The 23,435-nt window shown below is 45.6% G+C and overlaps 1 protein-coding gene across 3 annotated transcripts; it reads right to left on the bottom strand.

Annotated features, from left to right (window-relative positions):
* Positions 1–71: 71 nt before the first annotated feature.
* Positions 72–23,324, bottom strand: LOC119221700 (protein kinase C and casein kinase substrate in neurons protein 1-like). 3 transcript variants are annotated; one of them, XM_037477744.2, is made up of 11 exons: positions 23,150–23,324; positions 18,584–18,665; positions 8,849–8,978; positions 6,919–7,075; positions 6,484–6,719; positions 5,682–5,837; positions 5,392–5,567; positions 4,101–4,221; positions 3,887–3,993; positions 3,316–3,512; positions 72–2,688 (listed from the first exon to the last, which is right to left on the bottom strand). In XM_037477744.2, the coding sequence occupies exons 3-11, from the start codon at positions 8,906–8,908 to the stop codon at positions 2,579–2,581; spliced, it is 1,320 nt and encodes a 439-aa protein (XP_037333641.1). In that variant the 5' UTR covers positions 8,909–8,978; positions 18,584–18,665; positions 23,150–23,324; the 3' UTR covers positions 72–2,578. The 3 variants fall into 3 exon arrangements, with proteins under 3 accessions (XP_037333641.1, XP_037333642.1, XP_037333643.1); XM_037477745.2 differs by lacking the exon at positions 23,150–23,324 and adding an exon at positions 22,977–23,116; XM_037477746.2 differs by lacking the exons at positions 18,584–18,665; positions 23,150–23,324 and adding an exon at positions 13,324–13,542.
* Between the last annotated feature and the right edge of the window lie 111 nt (positions 23,325–23,435).

Genomic DNA, 23,435 nt, shown 5'->3' with positions numbered 1-23,435 from the left:
TATCTCGCGATATCGATTCCGCAACAACAAATTTGAGTCAGGTTTTTCATCACTATCATAATTATTATATCTGTGATCATAATCATCTTTATGCATATTTAAATGAACGTCTTGTTACATCAAGATGAACAGGCACTACACCAGTTAGGAGATAAAAGTACATCACTAACTATGAACATACATCTTCTAGACCGCTAATAGAGGGTTTCCACAACGTGAGCTGCTGTCCCCTGTGTGCATAAGGAAGAGATCATCAACATAAAAAAGCATTTACATGTACACCTTTTTACTGCCTCAACGTGGTTAGGTCTCAATTTTCAACTCAACAGTTGTACAGTTACAATAGAATATAATCTTTAAATTACATCATCATATACAAATCTGACAGCGTGGGATAACGTCACGCTTTTATGATACACCGACGATTCCATTGCAATGAAATTCATACCATATGGTACCTATTTCTTAATATGTTTTCCATTGCTGTTATTTTAATGAATCACATTTACATGTATAACACTACATTTTGTCTTAATAGTCAATCACTTGCATTTTTTTAAAACTTTTTTTCTATTACATTTACACAACTCATACACACTGGAGGATGTTGTCGCCCAAAATATTGACCTGGTAATGTGGATTATGGTTTTGTAACTTTTAGTAATTTTAAATGCGTGTGTGTGTGTCTGTATATATATCTGTGTGTATATCTGTGTTCGAGTGTATGTGAGTCTGTGTGTGGATACACACGTCAAGGAGGTGGGACAGTTTAATGATAGTAGTCCTTTTTGCTATGCTGGACAGCTTTACTCTAAGACACAACTTGTGAGCTGGTGATGTGTTTCTCCTCATGTGTGAGATCCGAAGCTGTCAAATCCTGTTCCAGACACAGAGCTAAACACATCTGGCTGCTGTTTAAATTGAAAAACATCCGGACAATTAAAAGCATCTGTTCCATCTAATCAGAGATTTAGGTGCAATATGAGCAATATGACTCAGTAATCAACATCTGATGACTTCCTGCTATAAATTGAATGTCTATATATTAAGTTAAGGGTTTAAAAATGACCATTTAATACGCTGTGTGCGGGTCAGCTTACATGCAGTGCAGCACTGTTGACAAATGTGTTCCCCTGGTCTCTGCGTGGTGCTTTGCAGACGGATGTAGTTTGGGTGGACTGGATGGCAGCTGCAAGTTGATCCCCACTATAGCCGTCTCACGTGGGATATGTGAAGTTATTGCATGGACAGAATAAACAGATAGTTGATGGTTTTGGGTCATTCTTTGGCTCAGCGGGGAGACGGGCCACACACACCTAGTGCTTTTTGCAACGTAGGCCATTAAATGACGATGGAGACACCGTGTTCAGACAACGCGCCCTCTTTCGAGCCCGAACACTAGTACATTTGTGTCCGGTTGAACAGGCTTCGATCTTCAGAAAACAGTCTGCCCTCATTCGGCCCCTCGCTCTGGAAGAAAGGGGCCCGGCACAGGCATTGTTCAGAACCCGCCTCTTATACGGCAGTGGCAACCTCGAGAAGGTGACTTGATCCCGCTTTGCTCTGAGGGAATAGATCACTCGCGTAAGCAGTGGTGGATTAAGATAAGAGCAGAAATACTGAACCAAGAATGAAAGCCTCTGGAGAAACTGTATCCTTTCCTTGGGTTGCATGGAGGTGGTATTGTCAACAGGTTTGTGATGCTAAGTAAATAAATATGTCAAAAAAGAAGCGAGCAAACAGAAAATCAGTTCATCAACGAGCCTCCTTTAAAGAAAACACAAACGTGTCCAGAAGAATGTCAGACGAAAATCAATGAATTCTGCATTTTGTAGTTGAAGTGTTGCATCAAGTTGAAGCCTAATTGAGGCTGCAGGATTCGGGGAATGCAGGTGTTGGTTTTTTTCTTCTTCTTTTGCATAGCACATGCTGCTATACAAAGTTCATAAAACAGCTAAAAACACATAGCACTGCACACACTGGAGGTTGGACCAAATCACAAAGAAAACCCCCCAAAAAACAAGAAAAAAAAACCCAAAAGAGGATATTGTTGGTGGTACATTTTAACACTACACAGCATTCCAGGTGGAAGAATGAAGACTGACCACACACAGCATTGAAAATGCTACACAGAAATGGCGTCAAACTGTATATACACAATGCAGGTTGGGGTGTAACTGTGTGTAATATATATATATATATATTTTAGGTTCCCATTGTCACAAGAGAACAGACTGCAGTACGCTGCAAGTTTAAATAAGCTGCATCACATGTTAATCACAGCTACACAGAGAAGCAATGCGTTCCTGCACCGTCTTGATGTTATAGTTGAGTGTGTATATACACCGGAATAACCGCTGCTCCTGTTTTTAAACATGTGAGTCCACCCACCCAAAATGCTGGATAAAATATATTATACGGATATATTGTCTTTTAGGTTACTAAGTTTTGATTTAGGCGAGACTGCTTGGCGCATCTGTTGGGCAAAGGATGTGTTGCTCTTAAGTCTCTGGCTATGTGCGATGCAATTGGACAGTTCAAGCTGCCTCCAACGGCGTGTCCTTGTCCGGTGACGCGACTAGATGGGCTCGACGTAGTTGGCCGGGTAGAGTCCCTCCCGGCCGCTGTCCAGGCGACCTCTACACCAGCCTTGCTCGTCCTCGTCCTCTGTCTTGGTCAGCTCCTCACCTGTGAAGGAGACGCCACTCCGTAGTCAACGCGCAGCCACCCGCCCGTCATCAGTGGACGCGAGTCGAGCAAATGAAGACGTCTGTAAAAATTACAGCTTCACGTTTCTTCTGATTAATGCACTCGAGATTTCTTTCAATACTCAATGATGTAATGATAATGTTTTTGTACAGAATTTTAGGGGGGAATTCAAGCCCCACTTATTAACAAGAAATATTCAAATGGATACCTACCCAATTAAAAGGAAAATATTTTACATTTTGGGAGATAAATAATGGTATTCCCTCAAAAAATATTAAAGCTTGTTTTTTATGTCTCTGTGTTGCGCGGTCGATCCCTTAACACCATTTTCCAAAGAGGTTGTGTTAATTGGTGGTAAGTGGCTGTAATTTGGTTTCCATGTTGCAATTATTGACTTAACCACAGCTATCAATAGAGGAAGGGAGCCTTGGAATGGAAACCGGGTCAGAGCTGGTTATTTTTTACCACCTGGTTGATGCCCCAGCTCCTCGTCTTATGATTAAACTCCAGCGTTCCAGCCCCTTAATGGACATTAATAAGTCTGTGAACCAATGAGACAGGCTGAACTGTATTATGACGATGAGTCAGTTGGTCACGGGTGAATACCTGCTTTGAAGGTGAGCTCGTCCTGCTCCTGGCCCTCATAATCGTACAGAGCACGGACACGCACTGCTTTCCCGGTGCTGGAATCCTCTTCAAAAGAATTCCCGTTCCCGCCGTTTTCGTTGCCAGAGTGCGTGGCGGGCTGCTCATCGTCGGACCACTCGGTTGAGTACGCTTGGTTTTTCTCATAGCTGCTCACACTAAAAGGATAGAAGAAATGCACACTGAGCAAATGTTGTTCTAATTGTTAACAAGTCGCGCAAAAAAAAGGTCACACTGCTGCACTGTGCGATGTGTTCCCTCTTTATGAGAAACCCGGGCACTGTCGTTTAATTGTGAATTGTTCCCACGTACGCCATCCAGCTGCTGTAAACACTCGCTCACAAAGACACAATCTACTCTTTTTTGAGTACTGCAGTCTTTTCAGTATTGACACCAATATTATCCTTCAAAAGAGACCAAAGGAAATACGAGCTGTCCATGCAATTCAATGACGACACGGTCACGAAATGTGATTGAATAACGAGCTATGCGTGTGCAGTGCAGTATGATTAAAAACAAAACGATAACTAACCTGCTTCGGTCACCAGGTGGCGCCACGTGGTCGGTGCTGGGAGTGGGTGGGGCCCCGTCTGGTTTCTTCTTCTTTGGGGGGGCAGCGGCCTGGTCCGGGTTGTATTCCTGGAGATCACAGTGAAAGGACACACACGGAAGCGGAATAACGAAGAGTAGCAGATAAACAGGCGTGTCGTGTGATGTGCGCGTGACCGGAGTTTTTAACGTTGTACCTCGAACGCGGGCCAGTTCATATGCATCCCGGGCCCGTGGTTGTTGCTGAACCACTTCAGGTCCTCTTGTGTGTTTGAAGACAGGATGGTGCGCTCCAGTTCTCTGTATATTGTGCTGTAGCTGAGGGAAAGGAGGGAATCGGAACAAATGGTGAGGGGGGAAACGTGCCAGCTGAGACCCCGGGGTCCGCTGCCAACTTGGCGACGGAAGCCACAATGTGGTTCAAATTCCATCATTGAGCGAGATCCAACGTTCGGTCACGAAAAGACCGGAGTGTCTCCCTGAGTTTTCTGCTGAAGCCCTCAGCAGCTGAAGTATTTGGCCCGAATAATCCTGATAATCCTTTACAGGAATATCATTAGCGTTCATGTTGCTACAGTTTCCCCAAATCTCTGCAATGTGTAACAGATGCAAATCAGTTATTTGTATCATCTGTTCAACAGGATTAACCTGTGTAGGTTTTAGACATTTAATGCGTCAGAACATTTTTATCTACATCCAATAAACTCTCCTTCCAGTAGAGCAAATGCTTCTTTATAATACATGTCGATTGTGTGTGCATGTATATAAAGATCAATGGAAAATACCTATTACATTTTTTGTTGAGCATTTTGACAACCACAAGGACAGTTAAAACCGATCGCAGGTTCTCTTCTCCAAATACCAGCTGCTAATGGCATCATAGGCGAGGTAAAGCACATTGCAACCCTCTTAACGGCAAAGGGCTGGAATCACCCATAGCAACCAAAAGGCGGGTTTGATTAAAGACCCTGAAAACCACTTTGCTGTGGGTCCCGGCCTTGTTGTTGCACACAGGTTGAACGCCACCCACATAATGACAGGCAGTCAACCTCAGTGCAAATTCAGTTTGACAGAAACGTCATTGGCTGGATAATCAATTCATTAGGGCGGCGAGTGTCACCCGCTAATGAGAAGCGCACGCCTGGTTGAGAAGTGTGTTGAGATGAATCGGTTTGAGGCGAACTGCGCTGAATGTGACAAAACAAAAATCGAACTAATCTGTCATGAAATGTCTTTGCAACGTGATCATTTCTGATTCAAAGGTAGAACAGTTGGCAATCATGCTCAAAGAGTCCTTTGACCACATGGAATGAAGTCAAATGACCTGAATCATATTTTTTAGATAGATGACTGCGGGATGTGAATGCCGTAGCATGCAGAGTGACACACACACACAGCAGACCACGTGTTTCACCTTTCACTGTGTTTTACTCAATCACACCTCAGAAAACACAGAAAACAAACCGCCTCCATTTCTGCCCGGCTGACCTTTGGTTCTCGGTGAGGTTAAGATGGCGTTTGATGTCCAGCAGGGCCTCCTTGAGGAAGGTCAGCCTCCTGATTTCATGCTGCTGGCACTGGTCAAACACCTGCTCCATGGACTCCATGTACTGCGGGGTGCACTTATTCAGCTCCTCCAGAGACTTCTCATACTTCTCTTTAGCCTGAGACGGGAAAAACAGAAATAACTGAAGCCTCCGTGGGGTAAAAAAAAAACTCGGCTCATTCTCCTCAGACCAACTAAACGACAAACACTTCTCCTCGGGCCTCGCGCTCACCTTCTGCGCATCCTGTTTGCATTTGTCCACCTTCTCGTGCAGTTTCTTCTGCTGGTCTGCCGTGACGGAAGCCTCCGTCTTGCCGTTGGCCTCGCGGGCTGCAGCCAGCTTCTCCTCCTTGCAGGCCATGTGGTACGACTTCTTAGCTGCCTCCATCTACGTGTCCAAACGCGGGCAGGCATTAAGTCTCACATGCATCATCCAATGAGACCGCGGAAAGAGACACATCCACTCATCTCAGATTGGAAAGTGACCTTGGTCCAGACACGATAACAAATCTCAATGTGATCGGTATCTATGAATGTCCTTTTTTGACCTTTGTTTAACCAGAGGCAGGCACAGTCCACACAAGTGACACAAACAGCAACAGACACAATAGAGTATGACAAGCACATGGCTAAAAACAACATAGTTAAATTAATAAACACTACTTAAAAAGAAAAGGCAGATTACTGGAAGTACTTTGTAAAAAATGGAAGCGAGAAGTGAGGGCTGGTCAGCAAGTACAGCAGTCAACTATGGCTCGTTGCAGCTTATGTTTGAACATGTTGAGGGAGGTGAGGGCTGTTAGTCTAAGTGTGTTTTGGACTGAGTTCCAATCATTTGCAGCTGCAAAGGAGTTATGACGGAACACAGTACGGACTTTTGGAACGATGAGCCGAATGAAGTCACTGGAGCTTAAATGGCGATTGCTACAGGTACGACCAGATCCTTATCCTTCTATTCATGGTAAAAATAAAAATAACAATACAACACTGGAAGATGCACTGAGTCGCAGACATTCGTCTCCGTCCCCGCTCACCTCCTTAAGCTTTTTGGCCCACGGTTTCTGAGCCTTCTTGAAGCCTTCGTCCGCCTCCTTGGCCTCCTTGAAGCCTCCGATCATTTGCTTGTGGTAGGCTTCCTTCTGCCAGTTTTTCACTTTCTCCACGTCCTCGTTCATCAGGTTGTTCTTCACATCCTGGTGCAGCTCACTCACCTTCTCAGCCTCGGTCATCACGGCCAGCCAGGCTCTTTCCACGGAGCCGTACTGCGGGCCTGGGGAGTGGAGGGGGGGGGGGGGGGGACCAAATGTTTAAATATTTAGCTCGCAAACAGGCGGCCAAATATTAGCAGAGGGGCAAACCGCAAACTGTGTAAACGGAGCTTTGGCAAATTGAAAAGACAGCGTGAAGCACATTCATTCCTTTGCCATTCATTTTATTGACCCGACCCCCCCCCCCCCCCACACACTGACCTTTCTCGATGAGCTGTCTCCACCTCTTGGACCATGCAGTTAGCTGATCACCGTAAGCCTTTTCTATCTTGGCACGTTCCTGCAGGCAGCCCATGAGGTCATTGCAGAGCCGATGGCCGTCGTCTACTCTTTTGACAGCGCGTTTGTAGTTCCCCACCTGAGAGCAAAGCAACAAATAGGTCAAAAAGGAAAGAAAAGAAACACAACACAAAGAAAATCGGTCTTTGGAAAATCTTGCGAATGCCGTTTTGAAAGCTTAAAGGGGGCTGTTGGACATCATTTATACGCAGATTATCTGTCTCACCTTCTACTGTCAAGATGTAGTGACAGTTTGAGAAAATATAACTAAATGCTATTGTGAGTTACCAAATTTTAAAAACACTATTTTTAATGAAAGAATTAACCAGCATTTCTGTGTGCACAGTATAACTGAAAATATGACAGCTTTTAGTGTCAAGTGTTGGTATTAAATATTGTAATTCGAAGAAAATACCCCCAAAACACAAGCCAACAGGCTATTGTGTCCTTAAGATTTTATTACATTTTCTTTTATTCATTTACATTTTTTGAAGGGTCAAGTTGACCAGTCTAATTGTTGTCAAATATAATCAGGTTATGAAAGGGATTCTGTCTATTCGATTCATATTCGTGTTCGAGTGTGTGTGCGTCAACAGCAAACAGCATCAGGCACGTATATTTTCTTATTTCGTGCACCTCCTCAGCCAAACGCACCCGTATTCAGAGTGACTGTCTGCCAAAATGACTCTACTGCCTCCGCTTTCAGATCTTGCCACCTTAAGCGCATACCGCCTTAAAAGTTGCATGGCCAGGACGCGTGACTCCGCCTCCTCGGAGCCTGCAGGGGGCGTGTGCTCATGCTGCATGATGAAGGGAGGGGGGAGGGTGATGGTGGGGGATGCTCGTGCCTGTGCATGTGTTGTTATGCAATGACTTGTGCTTGTGTGTATGTGAATGTGTGTGTGTGTGTGTGTGTGAGGGCTTTAATTCTCTCGAGCGGTGTAACGCAGGAGGCCATGATCTCAGAGACGTAAACGTCGACGCAGACACGCAAATACGCAGGAGCCACGAACTGCTCGTGTTTACGCTGAAGCTGCATTCGGCCCGTGCACGCGCATCATCGCACGCACAACTCGCGGAGAGCCACCGCGATTGGTCCTTCGGAGCGTGCACGTGTTGCTCGTACTGTTTGGAGATGAAAGAGCTGCAGGGAGGCGGTGAGACAGGTGTGCCGCGCTGTGAGTTTTGGCCCGTGTGACGGATTGCCAAATCACACTAACAACAACAACAACAGCAACAGCAGCAACACGCAGGTGGACTCGTGTGAAAACACACGCGAGCGCTTGTATTTGAGCTGTGTGCTGATCCCATTAAAAAGGACACAAAGCGTTTGATCAGTTGTGTCGAACGTGAACATGTCTGATTAAAACTAACCTGAGAGTGAACTCATTTTGGGGCTTAGCCGAGTTGTGCTGGTAGGCAATACTGAGGCCACGGGCAGGTGCGTGTGGTGAAAGGCCCCCTCAGAGCCACCGATGACTGGGGCTCTTTGTCACCCGTGGAGCCACGGAGACAAAGAGGACTCTGTGCCGAGGGAATTCATTAACGCCACTTTGGTGCGAGTAGACGCGCACAAAGCGAGGACGGACGGAACTTGAATGATGATCACATTTGTTGTGTTTATTATATTTGTTGCGCTGCTCCCTGTGACGACAGAATTAACTGCAGTATTCTCAAAATAAAGAAGAGAAGGCTGCGTCTGCCAACTTTCCTGTAAAATCTTGGGTCGAACTAATCTCCTTGGAATGGCTTTAGCCGTGACTCTTTAGGGGAGGGTACGGGTTTGGGTTGGGGGGGGGGTTAAGAACTCCAAGAACTCCTTCACGGGAACACGTGACGGTTTGGTCTTTACCTCCCAGAAGCTGTCCATGGTGTCGTCAGCGACTGCAAATTCATCGTAGGAGCCAGACATTTTCCTGGATGTGGCAAAGCACTCTGATGACTAAACCTGTCCTCTGCAGCCAAGCCGGGTTCCTCGCGCACTGAAAGGCAAACAAAATGGTACATTAAAATCAAGCAAATACGGGAAGAGAGGAGGGCGAAGGGGGTGTGCAGCACGAGCAGGCGAAGACCACTGAGCAGTGGAACGCTAAGCAGAGGCATTGTGGGAACTTTCCATGACAACTAGGAGGAAACCTTCCAGTGTGATGGTTTCTATTTGAGACGTTTATAATAATGAGATGAAAATAGCTTCCTGCACCGTGCATCCAGCGCCGCGCCCCGAGGAGGTAAGGGGGGGGGGTGGCGGCAATCATACGCTGCCGTGTCCTAGAAAATATACCAGAGAGAGTGAAGCATCACGGCGGCTCTGACCCTGAATCCTTCCATTGTGCCACTCATTCTTCGGACACATTGCATGTGAGAGAAAGCTGCAGCGCTCGCATGCTGCGATTGTGTACAAGGGCCCACAATGCACTTTGTTTGTAAACACAACGTAGTGTCATGGCCATTGTTACTGTTATTATTCTGCCATTTATACCTAGTCTGTTTGTACTGCTTTGCACGATATATTTGAGCATCATGTTTGTCACTGAACTGCTTTTGTCAATTCCGTGAAAAACCTAAAATAGAAAAAAAACAATAGAACGCATGCACGATGAGCATAACAACGTGGTTAATCACCTTTTACTTTGTAAATCATACACCAAACACAGTTCCTTCTGGATTTGCTCCGGCATCAAAGGTGATTCATTTATGTGTGTCTGACGTCTGGTCGATATCTTAGAACAGTAGAGACCACGAGGCGCTTTATCCGTATTGAACTCTTTTTGAAGCCTAATCCATTTTGCTCTCATGACTGACGGCTTATACCCTCAACAGCGAGCTCTTCATTGCACAGCGGACACCAATGTGTAATGCGTTGTATGCGTCTAATAACGATGACAGACATTCCGTTAATAACGTTTAATACTCGGACATTAACTTCATTTTGGTAATTGTCTACTCGGCCCCACAGTGCAATACTTTAATATAGCTTTTAAAATCAAACAAAAACAAATATCAATGACTGTAATTAAGGGCACAGCGCAATAACGAATGATTCCAATATGCGGCATGCAAGTGAAGAGCTAGCGTGCTAGATGGAGGTCACTGACGGAGGATGACTCGTGGCCCGGCTGATTAGGCGCCGAGTGTGCACTCTGAAGTCTGCTCCGGCAGAAGGAATGTTTCGTACAAATATGACCGGAGCGCTCCGTGCTTCATCTCTCATCTGTCTTCTGCAGCCAAGTGAATGCTAATTCCTGCAACATCCTTGACCCCCTCCCACCCCCCCCCCGGAATGAGTCATGAGAAGAATGACTGTCTGCGTTAGGCTCAACGGGAAGCCGGGGCCGACCTCGCTCTCCTTACACACCTAATTGTCCTGGTGAGAAAACTAAAAGTCCTTAAACCACAAGGTCGGCTTGTGAAGCCCTTGCAACACACTCTGTTTTCACAGGGTCAACTCATCAAAAAAAGCGTTCGGGGGGGGGGGGGGAGGCATCCGCACCCGGTGTGATTGGTGATTTGGTTTCAGCTGCAGGAGAGGCACTTTATTCCTGCTCACCCAGGGCTCCTGTGACCGAGCTGTTTTACACCAAAAAGGCCTCCGCCAGCACACCGGTCAGCGAGTTGAAGACGGCACAACGCTGAATACTAAAGTATTACTACTTCATAGTTTACATTACATGTCATTTGTCCAAAGCGACTTACAATAAGTGCATCCAGAGATTCAAACTCAGAAGAACAAAAAACAAGAAAGAAATTTCATCAAATAAGCTGTTTTACAACTTGTTATAGAGCCATTATATTATAATTTGAGTGCAACAATTTGTTAGTGTTTATGTCGATGTATAGTCTAAATAGGTGTGTCTTTAGTTTGAGCCCTTCAGTTGAACTGGGATCAGCTGTAAAGTAATTCTGGTAATTGATCTTGAAAAGAGGCCTGTTTTCTGCGTACTCTACTCTTCTATTACACCTAGAGGGTTTGACACAGTAGGAAACGGTTTCTCTGTATAAGACAACGTTTGACTGAAAATACAGGAATATTGAATGTTTTGCTAATCCCAGAAATGACCAAAAACACTCAGCAACCATTTACACGCCGCAGCCACAACTTGCCCAAGGACACGTGGGCGTGGCCTGGCGGAGCTAAACCGCCGATCCTCTGATTGAAGGACAACCCTGACCAACCATGACGCCATTCTGCCAGACAACACAAGTGAGGCATCAAAGAAGACATCAAAGGGCATCAAAGAAGACAATTCATGGCGATGAAAAGATGTCATGACGTAGTTGGACATTTTGATGACCACCCCATAACTGCAAACTATCTATATACACACAAATATATATATATATATATATACATATATATATATATTTGTGTGTATATAGATAGTTTGCATTAGTGCTGTCAAACAATTAAAATATTTTATCACGATTAAATCACACTTATGTCATAGTTAACTCAAGCACATTTTTATCTACTCTAAATGTTTTTTCTATCATTTTTTTTCATTTTAATGCTCTTATCAACATGGAAAAGTGGATTGGCTTGCTTTGTGCAAATGTTTTATTTTACTAAAAATCAACGTTGCCAAACAGTGCGTTACAAAATAAAATTATAAAGTGCACATTTCAGGTAAACAAGGGCTCAGCCCATAGTGCAGTTACACCATGGCTTAATATAGTCTTTTTGCTGTGGATAAAGCAGGCTTCTAATTTCGGAAAAAATGAGTCCTAACTGTTGACATTTTCAGACAACAGTCATCCACCTCCAAATATATATATATATATATATTATATATATATATATATATATATATGTGATGGGCTCCTTCTAGTGTAACAAAAACAACATTTCAGCAATTCTTAGTTTTAGGTGATTATGCACAGATTCAAAAATAGCTGTGAATATCAAGGCAGGACTTCCTGCAACTAAGCGATCCGATAGTGGTAGGTCTTAATCTCAGGTACAAACACACTCCATTGGTTCTGCTACCTGTCCATCAAACCGGTCTTCCAATTAGCTTCCACATTCATGAGTACAACAGCTGCTGACATCAAAGCCAGTTAAGCTCCGCCACGATGCCAGAATCCTAGCTCCTGACAAAAGACACTAGCTTAGTTTTGCCAACAGTTTTTCTGGATCAACACTATAATTCCCAGATAGCGGTCCACACGCTTTTCTTAATCTCAAAGAAGCATGTAATAATAATTCTGCGGCATAGATATTACAGGTGCAGAGACGGCGTGGACATAGAAACCAGGGGTCTGTGCTCACTAGGACAAAGAAGCCAAAGGTCTGTGCTCACTAGGACATAGAAACCAGGGGTCTGTGCTCACTAGAGCGTAGAAGCCAGGGGTCTGTGCTCACTAGAGCATAGAAACCAGGGGTCTGTGCTCACTAGGACATAGGAGCCAGGGGTCTGTGCTCACTAGGGCATAGGAGCCAGGGGTCTGTGCTCACTAGGGCATAGGAGCCAGGGGTCTGTGCTCACTAGGACATAGGAGCCAGGGGTCTGTGCTCACTAGGACATAGGAGCCAGGGGTCTGTGCTCACTAGGACATAGAAACCAGGGGTCTGTGCTCACTAGGGCATAGGAGCCAGGGGTCTGTGCTCACTAGGACATAGAAACCAGGGGTCTGTGCTCACTAGAGCATAGAAACCAGGGGTCTGTGCTCACTAGGGCATAGGAGCCAGGGGTCTGTGCTCACTAGGACATAGAAACCAGGGGTCTGTGCTCACTAGGACATAGGAGCCAGGGGTCTGTGCTCACTAGGGCATAGGAGCCAGGGGTCTGTGCTCACTAGGACATAGAAGCCAGGGGTCTGTGCTCACTAGGACATAGAAGCCAGGAGTCTGTGCTCACTAGCTGGACAATCGCACAGAGAACACTTCACACAGCAGACATCTCGTCTCCACAGTGGGAGATTGTTGTGTGTGTCCCACAAGGGAGGAGCAGCGGTAAGCATTGTGGAGAGGGGCCTTAACGTGTCGTTATTGAGGTCAATGCACCCAAATGACGGCAAACACACATCTCACTCCCCCTTGTTGTGTAAGTGTCGAGGAAGTCATGAAAAAAAAATCAGAAAGCCGTCACTCATTTCATAAAAGAAAATACTGCCGACATAGGTGATGTATAAAAGTAACAGCTGGTCTGCACTAGACACATTTATCCATTTGGATGCATCTTTCAGTGTGGAACTGTTTTCCACCCACTCAGCTGATCACAACACTCGCTGCTGTCAAAGCGATACCGCTCGTATACTGCCTGAAGCTGAGAAAATACAAACTAATGTACATTTTAAAGTGACTAAACACTCTTTTGCACATCCACTTACCACAGTTGGGTCCATTATTGAAAAAGAATAATACAAATAATCTGGATGTATGAAATCAAAGAAACTCCTTCAAAAAACTCCTTGTGAAAGTGTGGATTTGTAGTCCAAATATCCTTTTTGACTGGTTCTTTGAAGGGTTCATATGTTGCCAATTTTACTTTTGCAGCTTTGACCTCCGTGGACAAAGTGAACCCAGAGAGGACGATAAGTCTGACCCAGCCAGCATGTCTCAGAGGCTGAGGGATAATCCTGCAGTGTGCCACTTGAATAGCTTTAGAGGGGGAGGGTGCTAGCTGGGAGGGCGAGGGAAGAAGCGGATAGGACGAGTGAGACAAAAACTCAAGGGGGGAATGTGATGTTGAGATGAAGCGGTAATTGTGCCGCTTTGTACTGACAGGATGGCCGCACACAGGTGTTGTTCCGTTTGTTTTGTTCCCCCAGGTGCTGTTGTGCATCAAACATGACATCACAGCGACGCCATTGGAATAAAAAACCCACAAGTTGAACATTGAACATCAGTGGTTTGAGTTTTCAAAGCCTCCTGATGTCAGGTTAGACGCATTTTTCGGACACAGTCCAGGTCTCCGGTGTTGACAAAGAACCACGAGAAACATGTAAGCTCGTTACCGTAAGAAGATTTCAGAGAGATGAACTAACTTTACCCCAGCACATTACCAAGCGCTCGCCTTCTACTGACGGATCCTTCAATGACTTCATCCTCTCTTTAGTGCTGCGACGTCTTTGAGGAAATGAACCTCGGCTTCACCTAAACACGGCCGCGGCGTGTCAAACATCCTGAGCAGGGACCAATAAAAGGCGTCAGCGGACGTCTGCAGTCGGTTCAATTTGTCTGTGGATTGTGTTTGATAAGCCCAGCATGTCCTCCTCCTCTACTGACGGAGTAAAAAGAGGACACACCGGGAGAAGGGCGGTGGGAGGTCTTTCATTGAGATACGAGCGAGGGCAGGGCGGCGGAGAGAGAAGGTTAGAGGGATGGGGGAGACGAAGATTGAGATGGAGGTATTGGAAGCGGCGTGACAGGACAGGGGGTGAGGCACATGAGAAGGGACGAAGGAGCTCAGGACGAACAGCCGGCTGGAGAACGGTGGGGAGCCAGAAAAGGGCCAGAAGGGCAGCCGAACGCATCGGGCCCGAGGTGTGATTCATTTCTCGGTGCGGCGCGGCACGAGCAGGCGGCTGGATGTTGCCAGGAGACAGAGCTGCCTGGTGCAGACACACACATACACACACACACACACGGCGGCCATCATAATGCGGGGGGGGGGGGGGGGAGGGCATGTGACTGATGTTTTAGACAGCAGCACGAGCGCTGGATGGCTGACGCAGTGTCAGCTGTTCATCCCGCAGTCGACTGGCGGGACGTCCTCGAATCGATGCAACCACACACACACACACACACACACAAGAGAGGTGTGTGTGTGTGTGTACACTGACTATTAGAGACAAAAAAGCACTAATCTGAGCTTTTTTGCTGTTCGGGGGGGGGGGGGGGGGGGGCATCCGCACCCGGTGTGATTGGTGATTTGGTTTTAGCTGCAGGAGAGGCACTTTATTCCTGCTCACCCAGGGCTCCTGTGACCGAGCTGTTTTACACCAAAAAGGCCTCGGCCAGCACACCGGTCAGCGAGTTGAAGACGGCACAACGCTGAATACTAAAGTATTACTACTTCATAGTTTACATTACATGTCATTTGTCCAAAGCGACTTACAATAAGTGCATCCAGAGATTCAAACTCAGAAGAACAAGAAACAAGAAAGAAATTTCATCAAATAAGCTGTTTTATAACTTGTTATAGAGCCATAGATAATACAAATTAAAACAATGAGTGTGGTCTATTGTTGCATTTAACAGTTGGACCTGTGGTGCAGTGAGAGAGAGAGAGAGAGAGAAATCGGCTCTGATGTGTGGATAGAAATGAAGGGGGTTAAACCACTCTTATCTTCTCTCTCTCCTCCATCAGCCTACAGGCAACATTGGAAAGCCCCTGAAACTCAATAAATGTGCTCCCCAACCCACATGGTTTGTTATAGGAAGGAAATGCAAAAATGTAAACATAACGTTAAGCACAGACGACTTGAGTACGGCACTGATTTTACTTACATACCAGTACTGCACAAATTCATAGACGAGAGGATTCTGATCACCTGCAAGATGCCACCTTCAATCCGTCCCCAATGTCAAACCCATCTTCATTACAAAATTGCAGCAAATAATAAAACACATTAGCTTTTGATTTCAAATGACATGTAAAAATTAGCTGCCGGGTATTTTAACGGTAAGATCTGGTCCAAAGAGTCTCTCCCCGTGTAGCAGGGTGGGTCAGGATGACTCAGCTATCTGATTATGAATGCCTCAGGAGGGGCTCTGGGTGGCTGAACAACAACCAGGTTTGCGCTTCATTGCATGTTCCCTCTCACTCCGCCACAGGTCCAACTGATAAATGTGTGTGTGTGTGTGTGTGTGTGCATTGCCCTTTTCCAATAATAATTGTGCAACTGTGCGAGTTAGTTGAGTTGTGTTATTGCTCAGCTCCCAGAACAACAGACAACAAATTCATCAGCAGCAAGATGTTCATTTGTGACGGGAAAGGCTCTCCTTCTCTTCCTCCATCCCGCATTGAGGTCAGAGGTCATAGGAGCATGCTGCCGGTCATCCGCGACCCGGTGCGTTAATGTATTAGGCAACATTACCGCCTGCACGTTTTATTGTGTTCTTCTCCGCGAAGGGAGAGACAGACCAATGGGAGGAAACTACTGAAGGGAGGCCGTCCGGATACACATACACACACACACACAATAGTATATAGAACACACACGCACACAGCTGCGACCAAGCAGTGGTTTAACTCAGCGGCCCAGCCGCTGCAGCAGTCCTTATGTAACCACCGAACTTACCACAAGACAGGGTTAAAAACATATCCGGGGGGAGGGCAGAGAGAGAGACGGGCGAGAGAGGCAGAGTGCATCAGGGGAGGGGGAGGGAGGGGGGGTGACATATTGTGATGGCCGATGATGAAGCAATGACACGCAGCAGTGGCTGTGAGAGGGAGCTGAGAGGAGTGAGGCTGTGGTTCCGGTCCAGTTTTTCCTGATGTCCAGGCATGGGGGGGGGGGGGGAGCAGAGGGAGGACGGGAGGGAGGAGGCGATGGTCAATCTGGAAATGCTCCTCCCTCCTGCCGCTGAGCTGCTCGATGCCACAGTGGATACTGAATAGTGATGGGCGGCCTGCGGGCGCACTGCCTGTTCACGTGCGTGTGGAGATTTGTGAGGAGTAAGGTGGGGCGGGATTAAAAAGAGAGGGCTGTGGATTATTTGAACTAGAACGGGACATTGAATACATCAAAAATATTTTTAAACTAAACCAGCAAATGTTTTCATTCAAAAACGTTTAACAGTTTTTGGATGTTTACTGTTTCTATCAACAGCAGAAGTTAAATCAAATTTCACTTTTTTCACTTCAAGTTAAAGCAAATTTGATACATTTCATCCAGAATGGGACATGAATCTTTGTAGTCAATTAATCCACCGTCTTGTAGTATTTTTGCAAGAAAAAAAAAAGATTGACCTAATGGTTGGGCTAGGACAAAAGTCATTGCATCACCAAAGTCAATCAAATTCATCCTCAAGGATGGAATGTCTGCTCAATTCCAACATTGCCATTCTTTGAGCCTGACAGGAGAAAGCAAGTCTAGATACAGCTCCGACGACTGAATCCCCAGACTTCAATCCCCTTACATCCCTATATAGACCCAGTTGTAATACCCAGGGGCCATTTAGGTGGAGTAAAGGATCGCGTGCCAAGAGACCGAAGACCTCTAATCAGATCTGATTTGCCAAAATCTAAACTGGACTCGCAACTGGGCCGAGACGTGTGTACGGGCGGGAGTCAAATCTGACTGCTGAAGACTCTGCACCAAAAACCCTCAAGATCATATCAAACACAGTTATTTAAAGCAGTCGGAAACAACACATACGGCCAATTTCTCTTGGAGAGTGATGGATGAATACGTCAAATCCAGAGCCAAACTAGTGCTGCGGGTTGTTAAATAAAAGAAAAATAAACAAGTCTGGTGTAAATGTTTCCATGTAGGAATTGGCGAACCAGGCAGACCCTCCCAGCTGGTGGTCAACGCTAAATTTGACTTGAGAATTTAGAACAACCTACTTCCCAACCTACTTTTTGATAACAAACACATGAAATGAAATATAAGTATTTAAATAGCAAGACACCGTATTACTGGCTGTGCTGCAACAGCAAATCTACATTGGTAATTCTTAAATTCCTCAGTTTTTAGTTGCTTTGAAAGCAAGTTAACCTTTTTTAAGGCTTTTCTGTTTTGTAAAAGATTACAGACATAATTTATTCTTGCTGAACGAGTAATTAGGAAAGGAGACGGCTTTACTAAACATTGATATGTTTAAGTGGTTTGTCACATAAGGCTATGTTAAAATCTTGAACGAGCAGATTCAAATTGGTACAAATTTTCCTTAAAATCTTTAAAATAGCATGACAGAAAACAAAGAATTTTGATTTGAGGATTCATTGTATGGCTTTAAAGAAAGATGATATTTGTGAATGAAAAGGTAGTTGGAGCACAAAATAACACCCGGACGTGAGTGAGAGGGTATAACATTGCTGCTGATTGTACTCTTTTCTTTTACTTCCTGCTAAACCCTTTTACAACACTTAGTTTGACAGAGTCACCTCAGACCCAGCTTCATCCTGCGCTCTGGAGAAGGCTCACTGAACTGGACCATAAAGACCTGATGAGCCTCCTTCCTACAAGAATAACGCTCTGTGCTCGTAAAAACAGCTGCTTAACCTCCCCGCTGCAGCGCTAACACACACAATACAAATTCATCACCGGGGTTACCAGTCCCGCGTGCTCCGAGTTAGAGAAAAAAAAGAGACTTTCTGAGATGACGGGAAAAAAAAACAAATAATTGAGAGAGTACAAATGTTAATGTGACCGCTCATGTGTGTTGTTAATCACATACAGAGTGAACCAAATAAATAATTCGGTAACTCAATATAAGCCTAAAACAAGAAACTAAAAACGAGTAATGGACCACCCTCATGAAATATTAACGCCACTGACAAAGAGCCATTAATTACCACAAGTGACTGTATTCAGCGTTATAAATGAGACAAAGAGTACTAAGACAGTACCTGCACAAACAGAGGATCAAGAAAGCCAGATTTTGGGAGAAGAGAAAACACAAGCAGGTCCAACTCACCTTCTCCAGCAATGATGGGTCAGGTTTCCATCCACTTTAGAGAGTTTAGCGGTTTAGCTGTTGGTGCCCTGCAGGAGGTCACCTGTGGAAATAAAACACGAGAGCCGTTGGGGTTGACCTTTTGACAATTAGGTCAAAAGTGCTGCTAAATTGCTCTTAGTGGGAACGTAAATGGAAATTGGTGGAACAGCACTAGTCAAAACACAATTACATGAAGCGATTCTGACGCTGTCGGAAGTGGCAGAACGTATGATACCAGAATACCAGCCTGTTGACAGAATTATCACCCAGTTAAAATAAAAAATGGATGATGCTATGAACCTAACACATGCTCTTCCAAGACAGTAAACGGTAATGATGTGCTTTAGCTCTGAATGGAGGGTTGCACAATGATTTTTGTGTGAATTCCGTGTAAGCAGACAAAAACATCCCCCCAATTTAAGAAGGAGAAAATGATAAATAACTTATATCCTCAGCGTTTATTTTGTCCCCAACACGTACCACGTTACAGCAGCACAAAATTACACAGACTGCCCGCCCACACTACGAGACTGTAAACACCAATGTAACCCTGTTCCAAGAAGTAATATATAACTATGTTAAAAGGTTTGAATTGAGCAATTGGAAATGCAATTATCACATTTGTTAACACATGCGCATTCTCCACTATTCTGCATGCACCATGTTATCTAAACAAAAATGTTTAATCCCCACCTCTACATCCTGAGACCATGATTAAATTATGACCTACTTAAGTGCACTTGTGATGAGATCATCCAGTGGATCACAATGCTTTTAGGTTTTTTTATATGAATAATTCCACTGCTGTTGCTGGTTTGAAATGTGGAATTTACATCAACTAAAAAGCAAAAGTAACCTAAACTATAAAAAGAAGGAGTCGATGAAATTATTTAACCCGTAGTCACTACGAATGAACCAAGCAAATCGACAACCACATCGAACACATTCTGGCACAAATTCATGTCGAAATGCTGAGTCACTTGATGCAGTTTTTCACCTTCCTCCTGAAAGATACAGAGATCAGCAAGTCTCCTGATGAAGGAATCATCCATCATTCATCAGTTAGCTGCAGTCTGACAGATGAAAACGTTAATAGAAAAAAATTCTTCAGGTATAAATCACAAATTAAATATCTTTAAATATGTGTTTTGCCCTGTTTGTCGGATGAAATGCCGCTCATTCACAAGCGTACGCATAACATGAACCTCTGTACTATCTGGTCGGGAAGGAAACATGACATCATCTGCTCTGAATGTGTGTGTTTCCATCTGATGTGTTGGGTGAACTACACCATTAACGTTTTCATGCCTACATCTATATTCTTAGATGTAATTAAAGCCCTTTCGATTATACATTTAACGGCACGTGCCATCTGTCTGAGCATGAGGAACACACCCTCTAGTGTTCAAAGGAACGACATGGAAATGCGCAGAAGCACGTGAAGTGCGTTCACCAATTATCACCAAAACCACGCTGACGCTTCACCATCCACTCCGGCATCGCTCCAAACCGCGGAGCTCCGCTCGAGGGCCGCGTGCGCTGGGACTCCATTTTGAATTGGCCCAAAAGATCACGACACACACACAAACACACACTGACTCAGGGCCGAGCCACCGGGCCGAGCCACCGGGCCGAGCCACCGGGCCGTGGTCGTGGCCCGAGAGGAGCGAGCCAGCTGGCAAACGTGGACCTCGTTCATGAAGAGTGAAAACTGGGGAACATCACGTACTGATGATCGCGGCTGTACTGTAGACTCACGTACAGCAGACGTTCATTATTGATGCTACGATTAACCCCCGATCCTGTTGATAGTATTTCAAACAGACAAGAGGCTTTTTGCGGTGTGGAAGGTGTCCCGACTGCTTTTGATCATCTCCATTGTCATGAATCTTCCGCCAGGGAGAGGGCCTCAGCTCGTGTGTGTTCCCTGCTGCACTCAGAGAAATGAGACACTCCTGCTGCCCTTCAGACGCTCTGTTCTTACACTGCCTCCTTTCTCTTACACCTTGTCAGACACCACTATCTCTTCTCTTCAACGCAGAAACGGCAGCCTTGGTCAACACAAAACAGCAGAGAAAATATATACATATATAGATAGATACACACACACACACACACACACACACACACAAACACACACACAACCTCGCCATTTCACACATTGTCCTCTCATCTCTTCCTCACACACGGTGTCCAAGGACCACCTACAAACACCTGATGCTGACAGCGTAACAAAGCGAAAGAAAGGTCACTAACACGAGGAAACACCAAATTCCTCCAAGCGAGATGTCTTGAGAGACACTCGGGGAGATTCGGATCAGACTGAAACCTGTTTAGAATTACAGGGATGCAGGTTTGAACTCTGAAAAAGGAGCTGCACACATCCAGTTTCTCTCCAAGTTTCCTGCCGCTTTGAATATAACCGAGAAGATTTATAGAAGGGAAATATCAGCTGTGTTCTGTGAAGTCAACTATTATTTCAACCGGGATGCGCTGCGATAAGAACAAAGCCACCTTGTCACAAGAGCTAACACTGTTTTTATGACATCCCACATTAAAGATAAAAATCAAATAACCAAATGACAATAGGATGAACTGCAGTGCTTCCCACCAATTCTACGCTGCTGCTAATCCTTTGTCATTATATGGACAGAAAGAAACAAAATTGCAGCAGAGTCAGTCAAAAATTGCTAAAACCCTTCAACAAAACTGGCTGAAACTATTACATTCCCACTTCCCTGCAAGCTTTCTTTCCATAACGCAGCGTTTAACTGCTGTGTTTTAATAACGGTTAGAGAACCACAGACCAAGTCAGTAGTTGAGTGAGTGCAAATTGCAAATTAACTCTTAATTCAATCCTCCTGAGCACCAGAGTCAGAACATACAAACAAGTCTTTACCTGGAGGGGAGAGAGAGGAGAGTCAGTGACTTAACAGCTACACGCACTGTACAAGTAGCACACACACACACACACACACACACACACACACACACACAAACAAACACATGTGAATGGAGATATACAGTTGTGAAGGAGCTGTGGGGATTACCATTAAAATCCTATTACCATTAACAAAGTGATGCCAAACTTAAGTAAAAAAGATTAATAGAATCATCTAAGAAAACTGTGTATAGATAGATCTGTTGATTTAAGTTATAAAAATAGATATAGATCCTGGTGAGATGCACCTTTAACTTGTCTCCACATTGAAGAGTAAGGAGTCGGGTAATAAAAAGCAAGTGCTCTTTGACTCCCCCTTACGGCAAAACAATTGGATTACTCCCCCCTGACCGTATCATCATCTCCTCCCTGCCCTGCCGTCGGGCTCTGGGGGGTGGGGGGCGGGGGGTGTGTGTGTGTGTGTGAAGGGAAGGGGGAGGGCACCTTGGCCGCTGACAGACACGCGCTCCAGCAAACAGAGAATTCAGCACCGCGGACAGCTCAACAACAAGCGCTCAACTGCTACGTCATCATTCTGAGAAAAAAAAACTCATCTGGACCCTGAGAACAACCTCTGTTGTGTTATGCTGCTGGAGGGGGGGGGGGGTCTGCGGAATGTGACGCCCGAGCTTCCGGCTTTGACCAGAAAACACCAGCAAAACGACACACGAACTCCTGCTGCTAAACGCAATGAATGTGGCCACGGGCTCGAGATTTAGCGGCCGTAAGCCTGGATGCATTTCAGTTCGGGGGGGGCAGATTCGATGAATGATTAAACCACATGCACATAATCCCGTGCAGAAAACCGGACGCTTCTCATCTGTGTTGCGGTTAGTTTGCCGGAGAAGAAACAATGACGCCGGAGATCAGCTCCTCTCGCGTTCTGCTGTGACAGCCGGTTACGTAACGTCGCGTTAGGACGCGCGCGTCCATTTCACCCCAAAATACAAAACCGGTGTGAATGCACTTATACAAACACAGTACATACACAGAGTGTGTGTGTGGGGGGGGGGATTGATTACGACACCGTGGATCCACGTAGTTTACTTGTTTACCCGTTTGACGCATGGACAGTCAACATAAAATGGCAATCCTCCCCACATCCTCGACCACCATCTCCATCTGCCATAGTGCGCTTTCATAACATGGCATATATTTTAAGCATCCAAGTGTGCCCACATCAATAATACACTAAGGTCAAATCGCTCGGTCTGCAGGAGGAAGACACATCGCCGCGCATCGTCCTCTCACTTCGGAGGAAACACCAGCTTCACCAAACCAAACGACCAAAGCATGCAGTAGTAATCCAAGATGATACAAGGCGGTCCCTCTTCACCCTTGACGTGCGCCAACAGCGGAACACCGTTTCAAATGACGCATGCATAACCGTAAGCCGCCGTGGTGTCTGTTATTAATCTTTAGAGATGTTACTTGGTCGCTGCGGCAGACATCGTCCAAACGACCAGGAAAAGAGGCGAGATTGTTTTGTCATCCCCCGCGTCGGCCGTCGCTGAAAGGATGCTCGGCTCTTCTTCTCCGGTGCACCAATGTGTCCATCAACACGGAGCAGAGACACACGCGCGCGCACGGACGGACCGACTCACCTGCTGCTGATGCTGCTCAGGTGCACTACTACCAGGTGGCCTCCGCTGAGATGTATTCGGTATTTCCACCTTGCAGTGATAGAAGGTGACCCTGCGTTCTCTCTCCGAGACTCTGCATCCACTAGATCACGATGCACGCAGCGAGGGGGAGCTCCACGGCAGAGGCGCGCGTCGGAGAGAAGGAGGGAGGAGGAGAGAGGGGGGTGGGGGGGGGGGGGGCAGCAATTTCCTTTCTAATGAACAACAAGGAATAGGCAGCAGGAACGAATGCAACTTGGAAAGAGGA

Source organism: Pungitius pungitius, chromosome 1 (assembly GCF_949316345.1).
Source record: "Pungitius pungitius chromosome 1, fPunPun2.1, whole genome shotgun sequence".
Classification (NCBI taxonomy): domain Eukaryota; kingdom Metazoa; phylum Chordata; class Actinopteri; order Perciformes; family Gasterosteidae; genus Pungitius; species Pungitius pungitius.
This window is presented reverse-complemented; position numbering and strand designations above follow the sequence as displayed.